The sequence below is a fragment of the Bos indicus x Bos taurus genome, chromosome 11 (genome assembly GCF_003369695.1).
Source record: "Bos indicus x Bos taurus breed Angus x Brahman F1 hybrid chromosome 11, Bos_hybrid_MaternalHap_v2.0, whole genome shotgun sequence".
In the NCBI taxonomy this organism is placed as follows: Eukaryota; Metazoa; Chordata; class Mammalia; order Artiodactyla; family Bovidae; genus Bos; species Bos indicus x Bos taurus.
This window is the reverse complement of record NC_040086.1, coordinates 93,669,284-93,688,318: the sequence shown is the minus strand read 5'-3', so window position 1 is coordinate 93,688,318 and position 19,035 is coordinate 93,669,284. Positions and strand designations below refer to the sequence as shown.

General features: G+C 52.3%; 1 protein-coding gene across 6 annotated transcripts in view; it reads left to right on the top strand.

The window, feature by feature from the left end:
• The window catches only part of DENND1A (DENN domain containing 1A), a 531,115-nt gene that overhangs the window by 508,415 nt on the left and 3,665 nt on the right, over positions 1-19,035 (top strand). For 3 of the 6 annotated variants that reach the window (XM_027556226.1, XM_027556229.1, XM_027556225.1), the window contains 3 exons: positions 1,222-1,310; positions 15,238-15,366; positions 18,156-18,411. In XM_027556226.1, the coding sequence (XP_027412027.1) occupies positions 1,222-1,310; positions 15,238-15,366; positions 18,156-18,411 (474 nt within the window). The remainder of the gene's footprint in view (positions 1-1,221; positions 1,311-15,237; positions 15,367-18,155; positions 18,412-19,035) is intronic. The other 3 variants (XM_027556228.1, XM_027556227.1, XM_027556230.1) reach the window with 2 other exon arrangements.

The following is a 19,035-nucleotide window of genomic DNA, read 5'->3' as shown; positions in this document are numbered from 1 at the left end:
AACTCTGGTTAGATCAGATGTGAGGAGGCCTGAGGGCCTGATGAAACTCAGTAAAGACTTGTCTCTTATGCAGCCAGCTTCTGTAACCTGTATTCCGGGACATCGTGTTGGGTCGCCCAGCAGCGCGGGGTTTGGGGCTGGGGGAGGTTCCAGGCGAGGGCGCAGGGTTTGGAGCGTGCCTGTGCTCTCCTTCTCGGTCTTGTCCGCTAACCTCGGCAAGTGTGACGTTGCCTGCAGTGGCCCCTCGTCTGCAGAACAGGAGCAGCCCGCACTGGGCTGCTTGGTGCTTCTTACTGGCAACAAAATTCATAGATAGGCTCTCTCCAGTCCTCCTCTGGCATTGTACAGAGATGGTGGTGCCAAATTTAAAGCCAGTTAGTGTTGACTGGCCCAAACGAGCGTTCTTCTAAGGACACCTAGAAATTCTTAGCCTAACTGTCATCACCGGCTCTAGTAGGAAAAGGAAGTGTCTTTTTATACAATCCCTCATCTTAGCCTTCAGAGGCCGTAGGTAGTAAAAAAAACCACCGTGTCTCTGCAGTCTGGCCGTGGACCAGGAGACTGTGCACTTCACCGTCAATACCCCCGGCTCCGGCCCTTGAGCTTGTCTGTGTGGTGAGTGCAGTGGCCACACGGACTGTGTGAGGGTCCAGACCGAGCCTTGCACAGGGCTGCCCAGGGGAGCAGAAGGAGGACTTTAATTGGTGCCCTAATGCTGTTAGTATTTGCTTCTCCACCCTCCCACTTAGAGAGTAAAACAAGCATCCTATAATTCAGCTGTTAAAAAGAACAAAATAGGCATGTGTGCCCTAAACACAAAGTCTGAGTGAAACCTCCTTGTTCTAACAAACTGGTTTCCAGGTTCCAGGAGAAGGCAAGCGGGACTTACTATTAGGGCCTCTTTGTTCCGGGTCATGCCCAGACAGTGTCTCGCTGAGCCCTCAGGGCAGCCCCACAAGGAAGCAGGTGGAACCACCCGCTGGGTGCAAATCAGGACACCCAGCCCTTCAGAAGAGCCTTTCTCCTTTGAGTAGGCCACAGATTCCAGTTCACAGATCGGCCACCACTTCAAAAGTCTCCATCATAAGCACAGCCTTTAAGTCTGTGCTCTGAAAATCCCTTAACGTTTGTTTTAGGGCTGCTTACCTACATCTTGAAAATGTCCTTGAATGGCTTTTCCAACTCAGCCCTTCTTGGGGATTTTCCCCATGCCCATTCTAGGTGCGCCCTCCCCGTCCACACGTCGTTAAAAGACCGAAGAGCAACATCACAGTGGAAGCCCGAAGGACGTCCGTCTCGAGCCCCGACCAGTGAGTACCCCGTCCTCCCCTCCCCTCTGCAGGAGCCCAGGGGGGCCAGTGCTTTGTGGAGCCCACGCGGCAGCCCTGGCCTTTGAAGGGCTTCCCCGGAGCCCTGAGCGGGTGTTTCACAAAGAGGTCAGTCGGGGAGCAGGGCTTGATCTTCAGTGTCGGTTCCGCTGGCAGTTGTCACACCAGCAGGAGGCCCCAGAGGCCAGGATGCCGGGCACCAGGCTGGGTTTTGAGTAGTGACACCCACGGGGTACTCAGACAAGCTCAGAAAGTGGTTCTCGGCTTTTTCTTACGCTAAAAATAGAGGGTCAGCAGGAGAGAGTTAGGAACCCAGTTGAGGAGGCTGCCTATTTAATGAGGGCCAAGACCCATGGAATCTGGTGGGCTACAGTCCTTGGGACTGCAAAGAGTCAGACACGACTGAGCGACTCACACACGCGCCACCTTCCTAGGCCTGGGCTGCTCGAGGGAGGTACACCCAGGGCTATCCTCATCCACCGCCCCCCGCACCAGCACCTCTGCTCACCTGTGCCATAGCGTTTAGCTCATCATGAGTCTGCTTTTCTAGCTCTCGGGCCCAGAGCTCCTCAGGACAGGTGCTGGGTTTCATGCCCCATAGCAAGCAGAGGACCTGGCTTAGAGTCATTCTCTGGGCGGACGTTGGGTAGGTGAGGGGAACGCCAGGGCCAGAGGTGAGCGGTGTGAATGTGAGAGGCTTCCTGGCTTCAGCGCTGTCTGGAGAAGGTAGCACTGCTTCCATCAGAGGATGCTGTCTGCCCTTGGTCCCCAAGGTGCACAGCCCCTGGTCTCTGCCCAGACAACTCAGCAGCTACACGCCGGCTTCCCATGACGCCCTGAAAAGTACATGAATCCACCTCGGGTTTTTGCGAGCCAAAATCATTGCCCCTGGGACCCTGATGTCCCTTGGGTGAAGAGGGCAGTGCTTCTCCTGGCTGCCCTGTTTTCAGAAAAGTTCTCAGAGAAGGAAGTTAAGAGAGATGGCAGGTCCTAGCAAGAATAGGAGCCAAAAGAAAGCAGAAATTCTCAGATGCCGGGCTGTGGCCTAGCCTGCCTGTCATCCAGGATTCTCTGGTATATAGTTCAGTATCACGGGAGACTGCGGTGTGGTTACAGAACCAGCCTGCCTAGGAGGCCCTCAAACCTGTGTGTCTGTGTGTCTTGGGAGATGCGTGGTGATGGAGAATTTGGAAGAGAGGACTCCAGAAGTCGGGTGTAGGTTTCACTTGAGCTGTGCACAAAGGGAATGCGGATTGTTTCCCTGCCGTGGATTATGATTGCCCCCTTGTGGAGAGAATGCAGTGTGGCTTCAGAGTGCCTCAGAGCCCAAAGATTTCTCTTTAGGGGGAAGAAGTGCGTCACTTTTCTTGAGAGTCATCTCTTTAAAACTGGACTGAATATTTTATTATCCAGTACATAATATTTATGTACTGGATAGAGGGTCATGGGCCTGGAGATACTGAAAGGCAAATCCAGAATATCCTTGCATTGTACCAGAAACACACCAGCACTTGCCAGTCTACCGAAAAGCATTGCCCATTTGTGGCCAAGTCCCGATTAGAGCTTGGACCTCCCCACCACACGTGTTTATGCTGTCGCTTTTCCAGCCCCGTGATAGGAGATTGCTGCGTCAGTGTATGCAAAGAGCCAGGGTCTGGCACCCCCATCATTCTGGTGGTTACCAGAGCTGGGTCGGTACCACTTTGTGTGGGTTTTGTTTTGTTTTATTGCATTATGCCTTGTTCTGGATTTCTTTGGGGGAAACATTTGAGGTTGAAATGAACCGGTGGGAGCAGGGTTGGCTAGTTTAGTGGGCTGGCACACTGGCAGTTATAGAAGACAAATGACAGGTTCTCTGTGATCACGCATAACAGTGCTCCACCGTACAGTGGCCCACCAGGAGATAGGGAGGTACATTTTAGAACATCATTCCAAGAGTTTCTGTTCACTTCTTTTTTTTTTTTATGGGGTGAGGGAAGGCAGGGCTGTATTCCTATAACGCCAGTGACATTTCTGGTGTAACCCGGGTGTTTCCCTGCGTCTCTTCCCATGCTGCCTTCTCCCTGCCCCCACCCCCTGTTGTGCTCCACTTCCAAATGCCATGTCACAACAGCACTTGGATGTGTTTTTCTCAACTGTCATCAGCTCCAGCTGGCAAGACCAACTTCTTGAAACACAGGAAGCATCCAGCGGAAAATATTTTAATAAAACAGACTCCTCATAAAATGTTGTTTTGGGGGGAAGAACCCGCCCCTCCCCAGTCTGTCAGCATTGTGTCGGGAGACACGAGAAGACAAGCCGGCGGGCAGGAGCCACATCCTAATGGGGCTTTGTTGCGGGTGGTTCAGTGCTGGGCACGCGGACTCGGTGCCTGGCCCTTTAATCTGGCCTGGATTCTCTTGAATCACAATCTTTGTCTCCGCTGGGAATATCAGAGTGCATCAGAAACTTGGAGGATTTTTGGCGGCAGAAGGAGACACAGGATCTTTGAAGTGGAGGGCGGGATTCGGTCCTCCTGACTTCTTGCCCCAACTTTCACTTCCAAAAAGCACATTAAATAATTAACTGTGTGGACCACAAGATGGAGCTGATTCAGAATAAGTCGGTCTCCACGGCCTCCTGCGGCAGCAGCATCTGGAATTCATCGAGGCCGCTGTCACTGCCGCAGCACTGCTGGCCACTGCCTTCACTGAAGTCCATTTTTTTGCTTTCCAACTTATGTCCATTCTTGCCTCCATTCATTCCACAAACATCTTCAAAAACCTACCAGGTGTGAGCTTCTTAAGATTTTAAAGGGTGCCCTAAGGGGAATCCCACAGCTAAATTTTATTGACTTGCAATTTCCCAAAGCAAAATGTTTCCTATGTTAAATTTCCTTCCCCAGTGAAAAGTAGGTGTCCTAGCCCCTCAAAACCATTTGATGGCGATTGGAAGACTCCTTTAGGAAGTCTTCTGGGGATAACATTTCCCTCTGTTTTTCAGTTAACATTAGCTCATTAATATTCAGTGATGACTTCTCCAGAAGTATTAGCTACTTACATTATCATTCACAGCAGGACTGATGGTATGCCCCAAGGATCCCCTAGGGTAAGAGTTAGGATTAGGAGGGATCGGACGGAATGGGCCGTGGGTCAGAGGCCAGTTGGCAGCGAGTACAGTGAGCTCCTGATGTGTTCTGGGCCCTCTTAGGCATCCTTCCCACAGAATGGGAACTCAGGCTCAGGAAGGAATGAACCAGGGTTCCAGGCCATCCAGTTAGAAAGCGGCAGGGCCAGGACTCCCGGTGCTGCTCAGCTTCGTTCTCTCGGTTGTACTGTGCTGCCCAAGGGGGTCCATTGTTCTCCTGGCTTTGCCCAGAGAGCTCCATGTCCTGAGGTGTCTTATCCTGCACGCTACCTTCCTTTCTGCTTCCCTGGGGTTGGGAACCAGAGCTGTTCAGTCCTCTTCTAGCCCAGGAGGCAGTGTTCTCTGGTGGCTGAGTGTTTCTATCTGGGGAAGGAAAGAGAAGTGACATATACTGAACATCCCTGAAGATGGTGAAGGGTGGGTAGTGGCTTTCCCATTGAACAGATGGGGAAACTGAGGCTCGGAGAGAGGCTTTCCATAACTTGCCCAAGGTCTGGGGGCTGGAAAATGGAGAGATCATCTTTTCGATGACAGGCCTGGTCCTTTCTTCTGCAGCATCCAGCCCTTTTTGTTAAGAACCTAATTATGACTATGAGGATGATGGTGGCTGCAGTAGGCACACTGAAGTCACAGCTCCCCACCCCATTAAAGGTAGGCTTTTCAACGGGAGCGTGCATGGCTCCCAGGCCCCACCTTATCTTCCCTCCGGCTTGCTAGATATGGGGCAATTTCGCATCCAACCTAAGGCTTAGAAAGAGTCGATAGCAAGCTGTAAAAGGCAGCACTGCTCAGTACTGCCCGCCCCTCAGGACCACACACAGCAAGCAGAGGCCAAAGGAAAGGGATGACCTACTGGTCCCCAGGTGCCTCTCTTTCATTCGCGAAATTTCATTCTGCTGTGAGAGTTGGGAGGGAGACAGTTAGGAGCAGTCCCCACCTTTTCTTAAATCTGCATAATTACCTGGAAGGATAGGGCTGTCTTCTGAGTCCTAATGGTGACAGAGCTTGTGCTCATTGTAGATCTGAGGTGTGCCCAGTCCTGCCAGCAGCAGAGACTGAGCTCCTTCAGTGCATACCTTGTCCGCTAAAGGTGACACAGAGCACCCTCCAGCCACCTGAGTCTTGACCCGCTGTAGGCTGGTTATTTGGAGTTCGAAATAAGTAAGTGAGAATAGTCTATGTTCAGCCACCAGGGGCCTGTAAGCCATTGCCCTGTCATTTCTCTGGCCAGATCCATGTAAAAAAACTGCTCTTTACCAGTAATTTTCTTTGTTTGTAAAAATAACCCAGTAGCCTTACAGGTGAGCTGGAAGTTAAGGAAAAGAGACAAGTTCATTCTGAATCCCACTACTTCAGTTCCACCACTTACTAGCATTTCTGCAGATTTTCTAGATGTATCTTGCAGAGCTGCCAGCCTCCTTGCAATATCCCATTGTACACTGGACTTCCAGGAAAGTCTGTCCTTAGCCACTCTTACAGGCCGCTATCCCCACGTCCTTAGCCCCGTGGTGACCATGGAATGGAAGATCCCACTGTGTGTATCTGTGTGGTCTGCCTGACCACACCCCTTATATGGGATTTGTAAACTGTTCCAGTTTTTCACAAATGTGAAAAATGCCAAAGTGAATGTCCTTGTCCTCCAAGTTTTTATATCATTATAAGAACAACTACCATTAACTGAATACGGCATGCTAAGCATTTTACATACATAGTTTCATTAAATCCTCATGGAAATCTGGGGGCAGGGGTAGGTGTCATTAGCTCTGTTGTATAGAAGTAGTAGCTGTGACTCCAAGAAGTGCTGGCTGCACTTGGTCACAAAGCTAGGTAGTGGCAGAGCTGTCCGTAACACCAAAGACCAACCCTTAACCAGTCTTTTTTTTTTTTTAAGATATTTTGATGTGGACCATTTTTTAAGTCTTTACTGAATTTGTTACTACTGCTTCTTATTTTGCTTTGATTTTTGGCCTCAAGGCATGTGAGATTCAAGGCACATGGAATCTCAGCTCCCCCACCAGGGATGGAACCCACACCCCCAGGTCTCCACCACTGGACTGCCAGGAAAGTCTGTCCTCAACCAGTCTTTTAGACAGATTTCTGTTCTGTGTTGCTAAATAACTTTCTGAAAGAATCACACCACTTTACACTCCCATCAGAACTGTGGAATCCCCGGGAATCTGGGTCCCAGAGACCCATCGGGACATGCGGCTGGCCTTAGAAATCCTTCTGGACGAGGAGTACTTCTGCAGGTGGTGCTGGCTGGGCAGGCAGTGTGTGCACCAAACGGCCAGCCCCCACTGCTCAGGAATTGGAGAGTCTGCTCATCTGAATTGCACTGCATGACCCCAGTACCCAAAGCCCCCAAAGATTAAAGTAAGATCAGAAGAAGCTGCCAGAAGCATTTAGTGAGAGCTCTGCCCAAAGACCAGGTCTCAGAACACTTTGCAGTCGTATCTCTTCAGGCTGGTTGCACACATGCTCTGGCAGGAGATGACGTCTGCTTCACCCCCACTTCCCCTGCCCCCATGCTGAGTCTCCTTGGGCTCAGCACGGCCTCTGGCTCAGGATCACAACCGGAGCCCCTCTGCCTCCTGTCCAGACCCAGAGCTGCCCAAGAGTGAGGGCCTGGTGTACATGCCTGGCTTGGCATCCGCAGACTTGGGCAGCATCCTGGCCCACCAGCTGCCAGTCCGAGACATTGCACAACTCTCTTTGCCGTCTTTTTTTTTTTTTGCAATACCTGTTAACATCCCAAAGAACACAATCTGGGAAGCTGCCCATAGGAGCCACACAAGCATCCTCAGTTAGCAGCCGTGACTGCTGCAGCCTGCCTCCTCCCAAGCCCACAACACCCAGGACTTCCCCTGACGAAGCCATGACCTACCGTGTCGTGTATCACCACGTGCCACACGCACACTCACAGACCCCCATAGTCTGTAAGTAGGGCAGGGCTGTGTGACCATCAGCTTTGACTCTTCAACTTCAAGACCAGAGCCTGGCCCAGCTCTGCTCAGGGATATTTACTGAATGAGTGAACGGAGGAATCCCCGCGGGCAGCTTACAGCCCAGCGTCCTGGAGATGAGGGCTGGTGTCAGTTAACAACCACAGATGTGTAAAGAGCACCTGCTATGAGCCAGGTGTGATTAGGAGGCTTAGCAGCACCTGCCTGGCCTGGCCCTCTAAGAGCTAGAAGCTGCAATCAGCCCCGGGAGCAATCTCCAGGGTGCCAGCTGGGCCCTAGGACCCAGGGGGTAGGGGCAGCTTCCTGGGCACTACGGCCTGGCAAGCTGCCAGGAGATCAAGCAGGTGGGTGCAGACTCAATTAGCGAGGCAAGAGGCTTCTGACCCGACTTGGCCCCTGCCCGCTCTCCACCGGTGAGTTTTAGGCCCCAGAGACAAAGCCAAGACAGAAGCCAGGCATGAAGCCTGAGCCCAGACTAGAAAAGCAGGAGCTGCCACAGGGCCCCCGGCATACACAGTAGCCCAGGAAGACACAGGAACCCCTCATGTCGACCACTTCCACCTACCACCTGGAAGGAGGGACTCTCTCAGGAGCGGTAACAGTAGGGGATTAGATGCAACTGAAAAGCCAAGCCTTTATGATGCCTTCAGACACAGCACCCCCTCCTTAAGATGTCACTGAGCTCAGTCTCCTCTGAAAGGCTCTGCCACACCAACAAGCACCCTCCCCAGTCCAAATTCCATGTCACCATTTCCCAAGCGCCTGTTCTGGGCCCAGTACTTTGACATGTGTCATCTTGGTTAGCCTCCCCTACTCCCCCAAAGCCTTCACAGTGACGGCATTGTCAGCCCACCCAGCCACGGGGGAACCAAGACTCTGTCAGGTGGAATGACCTGCCCTGGCTCCAGCACGTATACCCAGGCCCACTGGGTCCCACATCCACATCCACTGCTTCCACACCAGACACCTTCCCACAACTGCTGCCTCAGTCCCTAGAAAAGACTTGCGCTCTTGGCAGGCAGAGACTGTCCTCAGGATGAGGGATGGGTGTTTCTCAGCATCTACATAATTTCTCTTCCGGGTAAGGAGAGCGCCCCCAAGGTGTCCCCTTCCCCGTCTTCCCTCCAGCAGAGAACATGAAGGGTAGGAGAGTGGAGCCAGGCCTTTCCGCCTGCGTGAGTGTCCACCCGGCACCAGGGAAGGTCTCCTCAGCCTGCTGGGTGTGGGTGTGGACATGGGGAGTCCACACTAGTGATCTTTGTGGGAGGAAGGCAGATAGACAGACACAGGTTGATGAATAAGTGGACAATTAGCAAGATACTAAAGAAAGGTAAAAGGCACAACGAACCCAGGAGATGGAGATGAGGGCAGTGGAGCCAGTAAGTGCCCCGTGCCGGCTCCCCAGGCCACCACCGCCCCACCCCGACCTCACACCACCTGGTCCCTGCCAACCCCACCTGCCACCCTCAAGCCCCCGTGCCCACTCCTCCACAGAGACACCTCCAGGCCACTGTACAGCCTCTGTTGGACTCACGATTAAAGCCCAGCCCCCATGTCACCTCCCAGGTGGCGCCTTGTCCAGGGGCCCCTGAGCTGGGCACACGCACCACTGCACTCTGGCAGGGCAAGTCCCCAACAGGAAGGAAAGGCCCTGGCCTCACACTCACCATCCACCCTCGACCAGTCCACGAGACAGGAAGACACCTTCTCATCACAGCAGCGAGTCTCTCATCGCTGTTCTTAAGTGGATATTCACCTACCACTGAGAACAAAGACCGCGTGTCCAGCAGGTTCCCATATCTGTCTTTAGTTCTTCTTCCTGTTTAGCAGTCCTAGCCTTGCCCCAGGCACATGGAATAGCTCCAGTGGACGTTCCAGAGCTTCCCTTATGGGTCCTCCACCACACTCGTCCCTTCCATAGAAGAGACTTGCTTCAGAGCCTTTTTCTCTGTTTTTTAACCCACGCCTGTGCTAAGGTGCCCTCCAGAGTATCAGCCCTGTGTGGCAGTGCTGGCAAGGAGGCATGGCAGCGCCTCCAGGTGGGGGAGCTCTCAGGTGACTCTGATGTGCTGAGACGTGCCCAGCTGGGGACCAGCAACCTTGACTGGGGAGATCTTTGAAGGCAGGACCACCCTATTCGTCCTTGAACACCCAGGGGAGACTCTGAACAGGGTGGAGAGGTGCAAAATCTGTGGACAGGTGAGCGTAGCATCTGGGCAGGAGCTGAGTGTGCACTGGGCACCGTGTGAAGCCCTTCACGAGTGTCCTCACTCAGCTCTTGTGATAAGACTAACAAGAGGGCTGTAGAATCTCCATTTTGCAGATAAGAAACTGAGGTTCAGGGAGGTACAATGACTGTCCCGAGGTCGGTCTGGCTGGCACTTTGGGGGAGGGTGGACAGACAGGCCTTGTCTTGGGGCCTGTCCCTGCCCAGCGGCCCAACAGGAGCCTTGTAATCAGTGGATGCCAGACCGGCGTCCAGTAAAGTAAAGATCCTTTGTGCTGGAATGAAATGATCCTTTAAAACGTGTTCACCAGCTCCCCTCATTCGTTACCTCTGGAGACCAAGTCCTTGCTGATTTTTTCCCCTTCTTTATCTCAAGTATATTTAAATGTCAATTAAATTTGAAATATCTACATTTGTCAGCATTTCATTGTGGGCCAGCGTGACGTGCTGCTGATTTGTCCACGCGATGTGACACATGAAAAAAACTCTCGAGATGCAGATCTTCCTCATTAAAAACTAAGCCCGTGCGATCCCGGCACGGCAGAGAGCCACAGAGCACGTCCCCGCTTCCTGACGCCGTGTCTCTGACATGGTATTTAAAAAGGAACAGCCGCGCCTGTCACCACTGTCACACGCGCGTGCTAGCCAGCGACACGTTACACCAAACATTAGAGAGGGTTCGGGGAGTCATCTGCATGGGAACTCCGCGCTGAGATGAGGTGGGCAGAGGCGGGAGCAGCCGTGGGAGACGCTGGGCTCTGAATGTGATGGACAGCGGGCCTTTCTTTCTCGCCAAGACCCCGGCAGCCCTCACTGGGTAGCCAAGTTTGCCACGACCTGCCTTTTCACAGACAGCTCTTTGTGTGTAATAAAATCCAGGCAAGTGGTGGGTGGCAGACTGCAGGGTAGTAGCTGAATTGGGTTAATGAGGGAAGAGGTATGCTTTTTTTTTTCATATTCTGCCTTAAGCTAATAAAAAATTTAAACCTGGACATATTCGACGGTTTATCCTTTATCTCTGACAAATATCTGACTGTATGTTTCATGGGCGAACATGAGCAGCTGAATTTAAATAAGTTTATTTTGAAATCTCACCTTTTATCAAAAGTGGAAGGAGAAACACACAACCCCTTATTTCATTGTTTCAGATCCACAGAACTAAAGAGGCAGGATCACAAAGTGGTTTAGAGTCAGGCGGATCCAAATTCCATGCTCTGCCCTTAGCTGCTGTGTGACACTGGGCAAGTGACTCTGCCTCTCTGAGCCTTGGCTGCTTTATCTGCAGAATAAGGATGATGTGATGAGTAATTAATCAGAAACCGTACGGACAGCATTTAGCCCAACACTTGTAAATACTGCTAGTGTCAGCATCGTCATCCATGTGGCCCAAAGCCTGGACCTGAAGAAACTCTCATCAAACCACATGGCAGAGTTCTTGTCTGGGTATTTCCATCACTCTTGAGAGACAGATAGTGTGTCCAGGAGACACCCTGGACCTCATGTTGAAGCCCTGCCCGACCAGCCTGGCCTGGTCAAAAGAGCCAGCTGGAGAGGAAAATGTTGAGCTGGACAGTGAGGCTCCCTCTCCCCCACCTCGCCCCCAAGTACCTGTGATCTGCCCTCGGGAGTCACTGGATTCTGACAATGATGGGAAGTGCAGCAGCCTGACAACAAAACCAAGGCAGAGTCCAGCACAAAGGCTCTTGGCTCTCATATGAATCCAGATATTGCTGGCAGCTTTAGTGGCATGCAGCTAATGTGCCAAGCTGTGCTCTCTGCTTGCTTGTCAAAGCCAGAGGAGGGGACTGTGCTTGGACAGGTTCTGGAATGCATTCAAGATGGATTTGAGCGTCACCAAAGCCTCATTCAGTTTGACTCAAGCAGAGATACGAGGCCCACATGTACACAGTCTTCCACCAGCCCAGAGGACTGGAAGGAGAGGGCTCTGAACTGGAGTCCCTGCTCATCACCTCCCGGTTGGGTGGCCTGATCACACCTTTCTTCTTCACCATGACCCCCAGTGCTCATCTAGCACTGGGTCTTCTCAGTCGGCACTCAGGCTGTGCTTTTCGATTGGGTGCATGGGTGACTGGACGAGACAGGTGGATGAATGGACTTATGACAGTCTTGTCCTCTCTAAAATCTGTGCAGTGACACCTTCCTGCTGGGGGGTGGGGGCAGGGTGGTAGAAATAACCTATGTAAAGACACTGGCACAGTACCTCCTTGTGGATACTATTGTAAGCATTTTTCTGAGATTCCCACCTGCCCCCGTATATATATAACACTTTCATCCATAAACGTGGTCCTATTCATTCTTAAATTAATATTCTTTTTCATATTCTTTCCCATTATGGTTTATTGTAAGATATTATAGTTTCCTGTGCTCTACAGTAGGACCTTGATATTTATGTATTTTATATATAGTAGTTTGTATCTGCTATTTCCAAACTCCTAATTTATCACCCTCCTTCCCCTTTGGTAACCGTAAGTTTTTCTTTGTCTGTGAGTCTGTTTCTGTTTTGTAAATAAGTTCATTTAAATCACATTTTAGATTCCACATAAAAATGATGTCCTATGGTATTCGTCTTTTTCTGTCTTATTTCACTTAGTACAGCAATCTGTAGGTCCAATCCATGTTGCTGCAAATGGCATTATTTCATCCCTTCTTATGGCTGAGTAATATTCCATTGTGTATGCATGTCCCACATCTTCTTTATCCGTCCATTTATCGATGGGCATTTAGGTTGCATCCATGTCTCGGCTATTGTGCATAGTGCTGCTATGAATATTGGGTGCGTGTATGCCTTCAAATTAGAGTTTTCTCTGGATGTATGCCCAGGAGTGGGATTGTAGGATCACACGGCAACTCTATTTTTAGTTTTTAAGGCACCTCCATACGACTCTCCATAGTAGCTATACCAATGTACATTCCCACCAACAGTGTCGGAGGGTTCCCTTTTCTCCACATCAGAGAGGGGACCTTCCTACACTGCATCCTCAAGCTGAGGAAAGGATCATGTGCCTGGTGGGTGTCCAGAAAGAGGGATAAAATGGGCACGTGCGAGGCCTCGTCTCCCCAGCACGCTGGCTTCTGCTCAGTCCCTCAGCAGACTTCCTCTGCCCTAACACTGTGCCAGGGGTGTGAGGATAGAGAGAATGCACCAGGCTGCTGCCCTTGAGGACCTCATCACAAACAGAACTGCAAGAGGTTCAGCTCTATTGATGATTCTGGAGGAGGGCATGGCAACCCACTCTAGTATTCTTGCCTGGAGACTCCCCACGGACAGAGGAGCCTGGCAGGCTACAGTCCATGGGGTCGCAAAGAGTCAGACACAGCTGAGCATCTAAGCACAGCACACACACAGCTGTACTGATGAAGCGCTAAACCACTCAGCCCAAGGAGAAGCCCACTCCATCTAGGGAGAAAATTCCGCTGGGAGCTCCAGGAAGGCATCTAGGAGAGCGGTTTGAGCTGAGTGTTGCAGGCCAGGGCAGTCAGTGCAGCAGGCAAAGGCAAAGGCAGGTGGCAGGGGCAGCAGGAAAGCAGCACAGAGATGGCGGGCTAGGCACAAAGCAGCGCCCGCCCTGCTCAGAGCCTCCCGCCTGCCCAGCACCTTCCATGAGCTCTCTGAGTGCAGCCTAAGGCAGAGTGCCTGCCCCGCTGTGCCCCACCCCACTCGAGACAACAGTCCAGTGCTGGCAAGTAAGAAGGGGTCCTCCTAACCTTTAGACAGATGAATAAGTCATTCCAGACACATCTGAACATCAGTACTGCTGATGCTTTAGACACTGCATGACCAGCTGAGGTGAAATCACCATCAAGAGATTTGGCAAGGCCGGGACTGTGATTCAGAGCAAGATTCCAGGAGCCATGTGGAAAGTGGCCCTTCTGCTGAGCCGTATTTTATGTCCCAGTCTGGCCCCTGTGCTGGCCAGGGCACATTCCTGCAGGTCAGACCTTCCTGCCCTCTCTCCTGAGCAGAGACAAATGTACGTTCTAGGCCATGCTGCCACCAGTCCTGGTGGGCTGACATGCATCTTGTCCCTGACACCCGGGAAGGCGGCCTGGGAGAGGAGAGGAGAGTGGTGACCTCCCTGTGCAGCCCTGGGCAAGTGAATTCCCCTCTCTGACCCTCAACCTCCTCTTCAGTACGAGGACGAAACTCTCTGCCTGGCTAACTTCCAGGGACAGTGCAAGGCAATGAAGGGTCAAGTGTGATCGTGCTGGGCCCTCAGCCCTGGGCGCCAGCTTTGATTCCACATTTGAAGGAACAAGATATCCTTGGGTAACAACTGTCTTAGCACCGGGGATGGTGGGTCACAGCCCACTCGCCCAGTCCCCCCAGGGACAGCTGCTGTCTCTCACTCACCCTCCAGCCCTGGTACCCATGCACTTTTTTGGACATGTTTCCTCTTCCTGAAATGAAGTCAGAAGGGAATTGCATCATATGAGGCAAAGAAAGGAGACTGCTCTGGCTGGGGTCTGGGGAGAGAGGAGACAGTCCCGATCAGGTACCCCTGTGTCTCCTGTGTTTGAGGTACCTCTCCAAATTTCACCAGTGCCCAGGAGACCCTCGGTGTGCGTCCAGCCCTCTGCACTGGGCAGAGGCGTGGGCTGCCGGCTCCCCAGTTGTATGTTGGGACAGCAGCCGTGGGGCCATGATTTGAACCAAGAGCTGTGGGGTCCAGCCTCTCTCTCCTGAGCACACGCCTCTCACGCGCCCTGGTCAGTGTATAATTCATAGGAGCCGGCGTGGAGTTTCTCTGGGCTGTGTATGTGTTTGTGTTTATAGAGGTAGAGCTCACAGGTGGCTGACAAGGGAGATGTATTTTTTATAACAATGAATATTTAATTTCCACATCACAGATGAAAAAGACTCTCTGAAGAGGCATCTGAGGGAGACTCCAGAGAGCGGCCGCTAATCAGAAAAGGGCCTTCTTGCGAGTGCTCTTCCACGTGGCTCACTTTCTTCTTTAACTTTTTCATTTTTTATTTTTTCCTGATTATTGAAGTAGATATGCACATTGGAGAAAATGTAGAAGACACGAAAATAAAAAATGGGAGAAGGGAAAAAAAAATTACCCAAAATCCCCTAGCTTTTGTTGACATTTAGACACCTGCCTTTCCAGTCTTTTTTTCTATGCATTTTTCCATTAGCAAATGAGACAGAAGGTTTTTATAAACATAGTTTAATGAGAAGATAATACTCAGCCAACTGTACCATAATTCACTTCACCAGATTCCTACTGCAGAAATTTAGATTGTCTCGTATTTTATAAACAGAGCGGTAATGGACATCTTTGTGCATAATCTGTTGCTACAGTTTGGGGTATCTAAATGAAAGTGAAATCATGAGGTCATAGATGCATTTAAGGCTCTTGACACAGGTGGCAAACCCACAGTTTCTTTTCTGTTCGGGACCAGCTTCCTCACCGTGGGGGCCCGTCAGGCCTTCTCTGGACAGCTTCCTCCCTGGCCAGCAGAGGGAGGCCAGGGTCAGGCACCGGCCTGCAGGCCTCCTTCCCTCCCCACCACGCGGAGTCCTGAGGTGCCTCCTAACGGTCTTCTCTCTTGTCTCCCTCTGCCCCAGCCTCGTAAGGCCCTTGCGACACTATGCTGTCTTCCTCTCCGAAGACTCCTCTGACGATGAGTGCCAGCGGGAAGAGGGCCCGAGCTCTGGCTTCACCGAAAGCTTTTTCTTCTCCACTCCCTTTGAATGGTCTCTCCTTCCTTCTTCCGTTTTCCTGAGCTCGGCTTGGTGACTCTCCGGGACCACTTGAAGGGGCGGGGGTGGCCAGCTTGTGCTTGCGTGTGGGGAGGGTGCCTGGGGCTGCTGCCATCCGGCGCCCGCGTGCAGGGCGGCGCACCTCCCCCGGCCCGCCGTGTGCCTCCTCCCAGGGCATTCATTCCGCCAGCCCCACAGGGCCTGTGGCGATGGGGTGAGGTAACAAGGGTGACTGGGCTGTGAAGGTGTGAGACGGGAACATCGGTCTCCTTCCTCACAGGGAGAATGCACTGGACTGTTACTGGGGTTGCCGACTGCAGCGTCGGCTGCGGTTAGGCTGGTTGTTGCTGCCCAGTCTTCCTTTATCTCAGCACACCTTGGGAAGCCATGGAGATGGAGCGTCAGATTTAAAGTTTAAAAAAAAAACAAAAAAAAGTTACTGGTATGGAATATATATATATTAATGATGGCATGGCCAAAGATCTTACCGATTTGTCTGACTTTAAGATAACTTTTCTCATTATTATTTATAGCCTAAGCCTCCTTCTAATTACAAATTGCAACAAAGAAAGAGAAAAAGAAGGTTCACCACAACACAGCCACCCCGGGAACTGGGCTTTGGTGGCTGCCTGTTTTTTTCACCACTTCTTGCCTCTCCACCCACAGGCTTTTCCCAGCTGGGACTGAGCAGAGGGCCAGCTCTGGTCTGTGTTTATCTGTTTGCATGGTGTTTCTAATGGTAGCCTTCAGGGGAAGGGAACTGCCCTTTGCTGAACACCCACAGCAGACCTTGGGGAGTGAACCATTCCAGCCCGATTACAGAAGAGGGGCTCTCCCCTTGCTCCCCCCTTGTCAGCCCCCTTCACTATCTCCCTGCACCCACTCTCTCCTCCAAGGCTGGGCCTGTGGGTTCCTTGGGGCACCCAACAAGCCCAAAAGCTCTCTTCCTGCCACTGCCCCCACAGGCAAGGAGCTTCTGGCCCTTTGTGCCACCAGCTCCCCTGTGACTGCAGGCAAGTCAGCCCCCTCCTGAGGTCCTCACTTAGAGAGCAGTGCCCTAAGCCAGTGTTGCCCAAGTTTTGCGTGCTGCCTGGTCTGTACAGTGAATCTCCTTCATTAAAACTAGGAGAAAAGCCTTGTCCTAAGCAATAGTATCTATAATATCATAGACTTAATGTATCAGTTATTATTTCTATTATTAATTAAAATAAAGATTGCATCATTGGAATAAGAAATGTCCAGCCATGTATCAACTTACAATTGCCTTGCTGGTAAAAGGATCCCACACAGATAACAGCCAAGGACCCCCACCGTGGGATCTGGCTGGCCACGTTCTTTTTAAATTAATTGATGCCTTAATTATTTAAAATAATGCTCACTCCCTGAACCATGATCTATGAAAAGCATAGGGTTTTGTGTGTGTTTAAAGGGAAACGGCCATCTTAAAATGAATTCCTTCTAAACAAACTGTTTCCTTAACTACAAAGCACACTGACTTTTCTTTGTCTCCTTCACTGTGTTCAAACTTGGTTAAAGGAGCTTGGTCAGATGGCTTAGTTAGAGCAAGTGAGGGACTTTAGAAGTTTCTCATACTTGGCTTCCACTTCTGCCTCTTGCCAGGTGCTGTGTGACTTAGGTTCCGTTACTTGCCTCTCTGAGCTTCAGCTTCCTCATCTATAAAGTGGAGGGTGTGAGTCCTACTTCATGGGCTGCTTGTATGGCTTCAGGGAGATAGTACAGTCTGACGCAGTCCTTGCCAGAGTCAAGACTGTTGGTTGAGCCCCTTTTCCTCTACTGACTGTCCCCCTGCCCAGGTTCATGCAAGTGGGCCTTCAGACCACCAGGTGGCGACCTTCCCCACTTTACCAGAGCCATGAGCAGTTTCCACCTGACCCAGGGGGCAGAGCCTTGTGATTGGAGGTAGGATGCTACTCCGACCTAGTTTCACAAGAGGTCTGGGGAGCATTCTCCACGTACCCTGGGGCTCAGGCTTGTGAGAGAGGATAGCGAGAGGCACCCAGTGTCCCCAGCACCTGGGTTGGCTATAAGATTTTGGTGCATGAATGCACAGGATGTGTTAACAGCCTCAGCATGCCTGCTGTACAGCCGGCACCACGTCTGCTCGTGTCATCTCCACCACCAGTTGCAAGGACGTGCACTCTGGAACGGGGGAGCAGCTGAGGCTCAGAGAGGTTAAGTGACTTGCCCAAGGTCCCACAGCAAGAGGTGGCACCAGGGCTGGAACCGAGATCAGCACAGGCTGAGGCCTAGGTAGTTCGTGGCTGAGGATCCTGGGGTGCACTGTGCAGCCCCCTGGGGGAGAGTTCCCCCCGCTCAGTTCCGCACAGGCTGGGCCCAGGACCCGACTACTGCAGGGGTGAGGGTACGGACAACGGGCTCAGGAGTGAGTCCTCCTGCCGGTTCCCTCTCCAGCCGTGCCCCATTCCTCATGCCTTGTGTGAATAGTGTGGGAGCCTGCTGACCAGTTCTATGGTAGGTCTTGTGGTCTGGAGGAAACTAAGTGGGCTCCCTGGTGCAAGCTAGAGCCAGAGCAACTTGCCCAAGGCCCCTCAGTGAGCGGAACCCGAGATCAGCCCAGGTCTGTCTGTCTGTCTGACAGGCACTGTTCAGACACCTGCACTCGCAGGGACCCAGAACACTCTCCTCTCCCAAGGCTCCCAGCTGTGCTCCTTGAGGCCTGGAAGTTCTCCGGGGTGGGGGCTGCTTGCTCCTTCCTGGACGGCTCTGGGTGGGAGAATCCAGCCTGCTCTGCCTCCCCCCAGGCCACAGCCATATCGGACACTCAAGGAGTCAGACAGTGCAGGGGACGAGGCCGAAAGCCCGGAGCAGCGAGCGCGGGAGCCTGTGGGCCCCACCCCAGCTCCACACGACCGGGCCGCCAGCATCAACCTCCTGGAGGATGTCTTCAGCAACCTCGACATGGAAGTCCCGCTGCAGCAGCTGGGCCAGGCCAAAAGCTTGGAAGACCTTCGGACCCCCAAAGACCTGAGGGAGCAGCCGGGGACCTTTGACTATCAGGTATGGTGGTTGGAGGTGGGCACGGGCTGGGGGCACTTTCTGCACGTGAGGCAGGTTTTCCCACATGACAGTGAGACACCAAGGGAGAAAGAGCCACTTTTCCAAGTCCCTCAGCCAGTGCTCAGAGTCACTCTGACTGCAAACTCTGCCGGGCGGGCCAGTGACCAGAGCCCCGCACACAGTGATCACTGGAGAACAGCTACAGCCTGATGAAAATCTGCCCGCTGCTTCATGGGCGGCGCCATGACCCCTGATGGAGCTGGGATTGTCCCCACCTCACCAGGCTCCTTGAAGAGCCTGTGGATCAGAGCTCTGGGGCTCTGGATACTCACCTGTGACCCCTGATCTTCCTTGAGACTTTCAGTCTGTCACCACCTGTGCCTGTCTCTTCACTTGTGCCAGGCGGCTGCTGACTCTGCAGTCCCTGGGTCACAGTGTGGAATTCACAAAGTTCCCATGTATCCAGGGGGCGCTAGTGGTAAAGAACACACCTGCCAATGCAGGAGATGTTAAGAGACAAGGGTTCGATCCCTGGGTCAGGAAGATCCCCTGGAGGAGGGCATGGCAACCCACTCCAGTATTCTTGCCTGGAGAATCCCCATGGACAGAGGAGCCTGGGGGGCT